The sequence below is a fragment of the Teleopsis dalmanni genome, chromosome 1, assembly GCF_002237135.1.
Source record: "Teleopsis dalmanni isolate 2A chromosome 1, ASM223713v2, whole genome shotgun sequence".
NCBI classification, from domain to species: domain Eukaryota; kingdom Metazoa; phylum Arthropoda; class Insecta; order Diptera; family Diopsidae; genus Teleopsis; species Teleopsis dalmanni.
In genome coordinates this window covers 121059555-121069693 of record NC_051846.1, presented here as the reverse complement: position 1 = coordinate 121069693, position 10139 = coordinate 121059555, and the positions used below count along the sequence as shown (strand labels likewise).

General features: G+C 40.8%; 1 protein-coding gene across 1 annotated transcript; it reads left to right on the top strand.

Annotated features, from left to right (window-relative positions):
• Positions 1-367: 367 nt before the first annotated feature.
• On the top strand, positions 368-1000 carry LOC119665813. The gene has a single exon (XM_038075062.1). It carries the CDS (start codon positions 368-370, stop codon positions 998-1000), a length of 633 nt encoding a protein of 210 aa, XP_037930990.1.
• The last annotated feature ends 9139 nt before the right edge of the window (positions 1001-10139 follow it).

The window sequence follows — 10139 nt, the reverse complement described above, 5'->3', positions numbered from 1 at the left end:
AAGTGACTAGGGACACGGTCAAGTCAGACTGTTGCTCTCAAACCTCCCCCTGGTTGAAGCAAGCAATAGAGGCCAGGAGATCCCAGAAAACCGATTTACCTACACAAAACTCTCCTGTTGGGCAAACAGGGAAAAACCGCCAAAGAAAACACAAAAAAAGGCGGAAGGCTTAACAGCAAGGATAGTGGATGACACGAGCTACACGCACCCCGTATCTGTTAAAAAACTTGAAAAGCCCCCTCAGATAAAAATTACTAAAACACGAGAGTGGAAAAAGATCGAAACAAAAAAGAAGCCGCGCTTGCGGTGCAATCATCATCGCATCTACCCAGAGACAAGTTACGCGGATATCCTTAGGACCATAAGGATGGATAAATCGCTTAAGGACCTTGGCAACTCGGTCAAGCGCGTGCACAGAACCGCCAAAAATGAATTGCTGCTAGAGCTTAAAAAGGCTTCAGAAAGCAACACGGTGGGCTTTCAGTCAGCAGTGATTAGTATACTTGGTGACTCAGTACGTGTGGCAGCACTGACTCGTAGCAAGACGGTGGTCATCAAAGACCTGGATGAAATTACGTCTGAACAAGAGATTTGCTGCGCTCTTCGTCTGGGAAGTGGCATAAATAACTTGGAGAAAAGCAATGTTCGTATAGTGAGCGGTAAACAACGGGGCTTACAAATAGCGTTTGTACAGCTCGCGGCATCAAATGCAGATAAATTGCTAAACACTGGGAAAATTTGCATCGGCTGGTCAATCTGCCGAATCATGGAATGTGTGGAGCCGAAACGCTGCATGAAATACTGGCGCTTTGGTCACAAAGCTGCAAACTGTAAATTCCCGGAAGATCGTAGTAAGTCTTGCCGAAGATATGGTGAGGAAGGCCACTTTGCTGCTGTATGCAGCAAGGACAGGAAATGTATACCATGTGGAGGCAAGCACGCTGTTGGAAACGCTCGCTGTCCGGAGTTCAAGAAAGCGGTAGACAAAGTGCGCAAATGAGGATTGTGCAAATCAATCTGAATCACTGCAGGACGGCACAGGACCTGCTTTTCCGCTCGGCTTACGAGCGAAATATGGATATAGCTCTACTGTGTGAAATCCTCGTGGATTTCAGACTCCTCTGGTAAAGCAGCAATATGGTCCGCAAATGGTAGGGCCTTTCAATGCTCTACTACAGTCAGAAGACACTTTTTTACCTGGGTCAAGGTAAACGAGATATTTTTGTTCTCTTGTTACGCTCCTGCTAGTCTGGACTTACAGGAATTTGAGCAGCTACTCTCCGAAATCGTGACAGAAGCCAGGGGCAAGTCTCCGCTTATCCTGGTCGTCGACTTTTACGCTTGGTCTACTTTCAGTCGTAGCAATCACACCAACGCTAGAGGAAGAGTGCTCTTGGAATGGTTCTCTCAACTAGACGTTATGCTTCTGAACATTGGCGAACATACATTTGAAGCAGGCTGAAATCGGTCTGCCATCGACTTGACGTTTCCTCACGATACAATAGCACAAAGCATGAAATAGTCAGTAGGAGACATTTATTTGCATAGCGATCATCGCGCTATTATCGTCGAACTCTGCACACCACTACTGCGCAGTAGAAATGTCTGCTTGAAACGTAGATGGAAACATCGACTCTTCGATGAGGATATCTTCAAACTGGTCTGGAGCGATAACGTGGAGTACCCAGAGTCTGCTGCTAGCATGGCGCAGGCGGTGACCTCCAAATTAATTGCAGCGTGCGACGCGGCAATGCCCTATGCGTCATGTAGACCAGCTAGAAAACCGGCCTATTGGTGGACTGAAGAGATCGCTCGTTTAAGAAGCGACTGCAACAGAGCAAGGCGCATCGCTCAAAGAAACCGTAACAGCGGAAATTGGCAACAGATTTACGACAATTACTTAGAATGCCGCAAGGCTTTGAAGAAGGAGATTAAGCAGAGGAAGCAGCGCTCTTTCAGGGAATTATGTTAGAGTGCTGAAGCTGACCCCTGGAGGAATGCCTATAAGGTGGTAATGTGCTCGATTCGGGGCAATAGAGCACCTCAACCTATGGATCCAGTGGTAATTGAACGTATAGTTACTACGCTATTTCCTTCGACGGACGACAGGGTGTTTTTCTTTGATCCCCGACCTCGCTTGGTTACAATACCTCAGGTCACAGTCAATGAGATAAATGCTGATATGAAGCGTATGAAGAACAACAACTCCTGGCCCAGACGGTATTTCTAGTGTTGCTGTCATTGCGGCAATTAAAGCTGATCCAAATGTATTCGCAAACTTGTTCACCAAATGTCTGGAGGAATGAGTTTTTCCAAGCCCTTGGAAAAAGCAAGATCTGGTCCTGTTTCCTAAACCAGGAAAACAACCGCAGGATCCAACAGCGTACCGACCAATATGCTTATTGGATGCACTCGGGAAAACCCTTAAATCTATCATGGTCAACCGCTTGCACGAATATCTGGGACGCCATGGAGGACTTAGTGAGCGGCAATTCGGTTTTTGAAGGGGCAAGTCCACGCTTCACGCCATTGACATAGTTGTCAAAATAGCCTGCGAGGCCACTAGTGGTGAACGATGGAAAGGAGGTACCAATGAGTACTGTGCGGTGGTGACGCTAGATGTCAAAAACGCTTTCAACACAGCTAATTGGTCGTAGATATCACAAGCACTCAACGAATTTGGGGTCCCATGGTACCTCATGGATGAGGCACGAAGCACTATCATGCTTACTTGGCAACAACGGTGGAATGAATCGATGAAAAGGAGGTGGACATATACCCTGATCCCAAATCTTGAAATGTGGGTACACAGGACGCATGGTGAGGTAGATTTCCATTTCATTCAGATCCCAACCGGACATGGAGTCTTTAAACAGTATCTTCATCGTTTCAAACACGAAGAAGATCCGTTTTGTCCTAGCTGTGACGGGGTCGCTGAGGATGCAAACGTTCTCTTCTCTTGTCCACGTTTTAACGAAGTCAGAGCAGAGATAAGTGAGGCTATTTAATTTAATTTTGAAAATGATTAACTCGATATATGGCGATTGATATCGACCGCTGTTGTGAGGATCATGACTGAACTTAGAGCCATTGAACGAAGTCGTGCCAGCAAACGCGCCACAAGTGAGGTCTCACTTCAAGAAATGGACAGTTACGAACTCAGACGACATAACTAACGATTTGAGCTAATGCTCAGGACACCTTTCTGACGTAATACCTAACGGTAGTTCCAGGAGGGACTCTCCGTCCGGACATGAGGACATGTTTTTAGCGGATTAAAGTTTCGCACTGACTTAGGCTTTCGATGCTTTTGAGTCCTCGTTAAAAAAAAAAAAAACCTATCGAGCTGTGTTTTACACTTCTGAGTGCAAATGCTGCCTCACTTACATAGTGAGGCAGCATTTTTAAAAATTAAAATAAACACTATAAAGTATTGCTTTTGTCCTTTAAAGTGTAAGTGATTAACACGACTGAGGCTTAGTTTGTTTGTTTTTTTTATTTAAGAGTATCACTTCAAAGTATTTTAAATAATCTATTATTAGGATTCATTCATATATTTCTGTTGAAAATAATTGCTTTGTATTTAAAAATTTCATGTTCAAAAGAGTTGAAAATTTTACTTCCTTTTCATGTTTTTTAAGTTCACTTTAGCAAATCTAAGCATTCTGCTACCTGTTCAAGAAAATATTTTGAAATATTTTCATGTTTTCTAATAAAAGTTAGATACTCTACCTATGTAAATACACACTTTTTGGGAATAAAAAAATCTTCCTAAAATATGTTTTTATTTCTTTTAAACTGGAGCAAAACTTATCAAACAAATACTTTAAGTTCACTTACTAAATTTGCATTTAAAAATGCAGAAAAGTTGGGAAGTAATATACATAAAACTAATATTTTAAGTTAAAATACAAATAAGGTTATGACAGTTATAATTTTCAGTTAACACTATAAGTACTTAACAAAAATAATTATTTTAAATATTTGTTAATATATGCAATTTTTAACATAAGTTACGATCCCAAATATCATTTTATAAATAAATGATAAAATAAATATCATTTTTTTCAAAATTTGCCACAAAATAATATTTTTTATTTCAAACAAAATTGTGAAATTCATGTAATTTTTTTCTAGCCTTGGGTGCAAGCGCAAAATCGCACATTACCCCCTGCGGGATAGGGGTGAGAATATTCCCGCGGTAAGGCATGCTTGTCGTAAAAGGCGACTAAAATCCAGCTAGGCGTCGGAGGGTGTGGCTTAAAGGGTCACAGAAACCCTGAGAAGCTCCTAAGCTGAGCCGAGTAGACGCCGGATCTAACTAAGCGTCCACCATCCCGGGATAGCATCGAGGGACGCGTAAGCGCACAATGTCTGCTTCCAATGTGAGAGCAATTGATGCGCCAACGAGGGAGTTGGAAATGCGCAACGTCTGTATACCATGTTAGGGACGGTTGTCGCATCACAATCCGCATAAGAGAGATGATAATGGAGGAAGCCTATAAGAAAAGGCATCAGGATCGATACCAGTAAGATTCTGATTATGGCATACTGGACAACAGCAAATGATTGGACATGATGACATGATAATGGAGGAAGCCTATAAGAAAACGCATCAGGATCGATACCAGTAAGATTCTGATTATGGTATACTGGAGCAAACGATTGGATATGATGACATGGGCTGGTGATGAAGTATTGTGTTACCAATATGGGCTAGAGTAAAATCTGGTCCAGACGGCTTTCAGGCTAATGCTTCATCTGCCTCCGTCCCGTTAAAACCTGGCAAGCCTTAAAGAACGATCTTGGTGTGTAGGGGCAGTTAAAAATATCTTCTGCTTAGCTCCCGGTTTGGCTCTGAACACATGCGCTCATAAGGCTATGTGTCAACCCTCGCATGACCTCCCTGCATTACAAAGATAATGATAATAATCATAATACCACAATAAGGGAAACTACACTACGAAACTAAGATAACGGCTTTAAGTTGGGACCCAATTGCAAAGAATATGTCAACCAAAACACCCACACACACTGGCACTACTACTCCAGCCGGCACCAAAAGTGCAAAGGAGTCACTGAGAGTGATTTAAAGTCCTAGGCAAAACCCTTTCGTGAGGGCACCAAGACTGACCCGCTCACCTATGCTATCACATGAGATACAGAGCAACGAGAGATCCCTCTCGTCTCCACCAGAGCTTAATACTGATATTGCTCCACAAGAGAGAAAAGAAACATTTAGCAAACTCGGAGATAAAATATCCGAACTCCACGAAATGATGGGTGGAGGAAGAAGGTGATCCACCAAGCTATGCGTGATCTTGTAGCTACAATAACGTCACTCTATAAAAAAGTAGCGAGAGAAAATTCAAGCCAAAAAAAAGACATCAGAACTAACGATAGATGTACTCAAACTGTCCAGCTGCAGCAAGCAGCAGGTTCATCCAAGAGACTGAGAAACGATATCGAAAGTAGTAGAAAGACTCCACCTAAGAAGACGAAGACAATTCGATCAAATAATGCACCATCTAAGGAACCAAGGAAAGCATTGACAATCAACCTGGATTCGCCGCTCGTAATGAATGGCAACACCGAAGTGTCTCAGGCACAAGCTGAAGGTAACCAAGAGCACAATGCCTGGATCCTAACAACAAAAAAACTTCTACTTGAATTCAAAAGATCAACGGAAGCAACAATGGTACATCAAGCTAACATCAAGAGTATACTGCCCGAAGAAATTGAGGTCAAAACACTGACAGAAGAAGTCACATTGGAACTCAGATACCTACACGAGATAACTACAAAGGAGGAAATAATTACAGCATGGAAAGAACAAATAGGAGCAATAAAACAATCTGCAATAAAAACAATAAGAAGCGCCCCTGGAGGTACCAGGACGGCTATAATTGTAATACCAAAGAAGCAGGCCGGTAAAGCTAAGAAGGTGGGCAAACTACGAGTTGGATGGACTGTGTGCCGATTATTCAAAAAAGTTACCCCCAGAAGATGTTACAAATGCTTCGATTTTGGATATGTTGCAAGGAACTGCCAAAGCACTAAAGACTGGTCTAAACACTGCTACAAATGTGGTGGGCAGGACCACATCGCTAAAGCGTGTCAAGGGGCCCCTCACTGCCTTCTCTGTAGAAATGATCAAAATATTGACGCAAACCATACTACGGGAGGACCGAAATACCCCCACTACCCGTCTGCCCGAAGGAGGATACTAAGTAAAAAAAGATGAAAGTCCTACAGCTGAATTTAAACCACTGTGAAGCTCCACAGGATCTTCTAAAGCAGACTGTACGTGAATTAATAATAGATCTTGCTATAATGAGCGAACATTATAGCACACTAGACAAACACTGTTGGGCTACAAGCAAATGCAACAAGGCATCGATATGGACGTGTGGTAAATTTCCACTAGAACAGGTTTACGACAGAGGGGGAGCATACGTAAAAACTACAGTGCACGAAATAACGTTTTTCAGCTGCTATCTACCCCCCATCCTACCAATCGAAGAATACAAACAGAGACTGGACGATATTGTTAACGACGCTAAAAGTATAAAGCCAATAGTGATTGCCGGCGATTTCAATGCTTGGGCCGTTGAGTGGGGTTCAACATTGACAAATCCCAGAGGTGAGTGCCTACTAGAGGCATTGGCCACCCTGGATGTAGTGTTACTGAACTGTGGTCAAAAGGACACGTTCTCAAGGAACGGTAGGAGCTCTAAGATTGACCTGACATTTATTAGTGATCCACTAGCTAACTCAACGGATTGGCAAGTGTCAGATATCTACACGCATAGTGACCACCAAGCTATTGTCTTCAAAATACATGAACGCTCAACAAGAGCCATTCTAGCGGCAGCTACCCCAAATCCCCTATGAAAAGTGTTAACTTTGGACAAAGAAGCCTTTAAGCTCTTAAGTTTTTTTTTTTTTAATTTTATTTTCTTATATTGCGATTTGTCAATTCAGAATAGACAATAAACAATATTTAAAAGTGACTAAATACTTTTTTTTTTTTATAAGCTTGAATGGACTGAGCTGAGTAGCACATCCGTCTGTTGAAGTCGGACACATTAAAGTTCCAATGGCGTTTGTTTGCGGAGGCGTGTGAACGTTCTTTCTTCTGCTATAATTCTGCTCATAAAGTGGTTGGGATGATGTAACATACGTTTTTTGTGTTTACTGGCTTGGCTTTTTATGACATCCTTAACTACCGAAACGTTGAGATCGCGATGTATACATTCATTTGTTATATATCTAGGAGCATCTAAGATTAATCTAAGGGTTTTTGATTGAAAACGTTGGATAATCTCAATATTTGAATATGCAGCAATTCCCCAGAGTTCAATGCCATATGTCCAGATTAGTTTGAGCATCGCTTTGTAGATAAGAAGTTTATTTTCCACGTAGAGCTCCCGCAGTCTGATGCCAAGTGCTTTTCTTTTGGTAAAAATATGGTGCTTCCAAGTTAGTTTTGTGTCAAAGTGTATTCCTAAATATATCACTTGGGTAGATTGAGGGATTAAAATATCGTTAAGGCGTACCGGTGGGCAATTTTTCCTTCTCATTGTAAAGGTTATTTGTGAAGACTTAGGTCGTGTGCGAGTTAGGCTAAGTTGCGTTCTAAATGAGGGAAATTCTAAGTTGTGTCGATAATGTATTGATGTGTCGATACGTGTTGATAAATGGCAAAATGCGTGCAGTGCAAAAAATCCTAAAAAATCTCCCATTTGGTTTAGCATCAACTTAGCCTAACTCGCACACGTCCTTAGTCTCATTTGCTTTTATTCTCCAAGTTTTAAGCCACTGGGAAATGTTGGATGGATTGGATGGATGGATTTGTTGGATGTTAACTGGTGATTTTCGTCTGTAGCAATTATCCAAATATTCCAATCTCAGTACCAACGGTGGTAGGCAAGTCGTTAGTGAAGAGTAAGTATAACACAGGGCCCAAGACACTGCCTTGTGGCACTCCAGCCTGAATTGGCTGCAAAGTTGATATTTCATCCCCCAGTTTTACAAAGAAATATCGTGATTCGATGTAAGATTTTAAGAAAATATAGTAATTATTTGGGAGCATCTTTTTAAGCTTAAACAATAAGCCGTTATGCCAAACTTTATCAAATACCTGGGATATGTCCAGAAACGCTGCTGTGCAGTACTTCCTTTTGTCAAATGCTGTATGTATAACATTAACCACTCTGTGTACTTGCTCTATTGTACTGTGCATTTTTCTAAAACCAAATTGATATTCCGGAATTAGTCTCTTTCTATTGACAATGGGCATTAATCTGGTAAGAAATAAATTTTCCAACAACTTTAACATAACCGGTGGAAGACTAATTGGTCTATATGATTTAACATCTTTTGCCGTTTTCCCAGGTTTGAGTATCATGGTAATTTGAGCCACCTTGAATTGGGGAGGGATAAAGCCTTTTGTGACAATAGAATTAAAACTCCTTTAATATTTTTGAAGTGATTAGGTCATAGCCGGGTGCTTTATTTATTTTTAGTTTTTTGATTTCGAATTTGGAGAATGGAGAAATGGAAAATTTTTGTATTGGGAGGTCCAGTTGGTGCGTTTGCTGTAATACATCTCTAATCTCTTCAGTTATACTATTTGGGGCTTCATTAATGTTTAGAATAAAAACTGAAGACAGATTGTCCGTAAATACTTTGCATTTTTCTGTATCTGTTCGGGCCCATTGCCCAAGTTCGTTTTATACTGGTGCATTGTGCGTTGATGTCTGTTTCTTTATTGCTCACCAGAGAGAGTAGTTGATGGAAGTAGTTGCGTCTAGTCTTTGGAGATTTATTGTATTTCCAAATTTCTGGTTGTTTTCAGATGTTCTTTTAGATTTTTGATCAGCACATTAAAAAGTTTTTTATCTTTCGGAGATTTGGTTTGTTACCAGCGCCTTCTCGCTGCTCTTTTGGCTCTTATAAGTTCTTGAGTCGTACTACATAATGATGTGGCGAATTGTTGCATGTTTGAAGGCGTGGATCTCCAGGCTGATTGTTGAATACTCCTTATAAGATGTTCGGTTGCAAGCGCAATTTCTTCGTCTGTTTTAAGCGAAATTTTTTCCTTCAAGTAATGCCTTAAGTGTATGCCTAAAGGCATCCAAGTTGGTTAATTTGTTGTGCAGATAACATTTTTGAACTTTAAGTTGTATATTCGATTTTATCCGTAATAATACTGGCGAGTGATCTGATGAAAGATCAAAGCTAGATTTACAGAACGTGTCGTTTTGTCGCACTCCTTTAGTAACACAAAAATCTTACAAGTCTGGCATTATTTTGGGATCCGTGGGTTAAAAAGTTGGTTCTCCAGACGAGATATTTAAAAGGTTTTCGCTTCTTATAGCCGCAAGCATCTGTCGTCCTTTGGGTGTTGAAAGCCGAGAGCCCCATTCAAAGTGTTTAGTATTAAAATCTCCCCCCGCAATAAATCTTTTACCTAAGGTTCTAAAGAATTTTTTATATGTTGCCGTCTTAGTTGCGTGTTTTGGTGGACAGTATACTGATGTTATTGTGATTGAGCCACACCAATCTTTTGATGATATGCTGGTTGCTTAAATCTCTTAAGTGCGGTATTGTTGCATTTCAAAGTGTAATATATTTGTTTTAACTAAAATGCCACTTCCCCCATGAGGTGTTCCATCGGGATGCATAGTGTGGTAAAAGTCATAGCCTGGTACTTTAAAAAAATGTTATGAAGTAAAACATGTTTCAGATATTAGCATGATGTCTACTTTTTGATCTTTTAAAAATTCTTGTAGCTCTAAACAGTGTTTTGACAGCCCATTCGCATTCCAGAGCACTATATTTAATTCACTGTCGGACATAATTTAGTCGTCAGCGTGACAAGGACATTCATTAACGTAGTGATTTGTTCTAACATTTGCTTAACTACTATTAGAACTTCGCTCATGGTATCTGGGGATTTTGGAATAGTAAGAGATTTAGGTGATTGTTCCACTAGCACGCTAGCATAACTTCTTTTGGGATCCCTTGGGATAGAAACTTTGTCTTTTTCTTCGTCAGTTTCTTTGTTTGTAGTTGTTGTTGGTTTAGGTTTTAGTGTTGGAAATTTCGAGGTTTGTAGCTGCTTATATATCGAA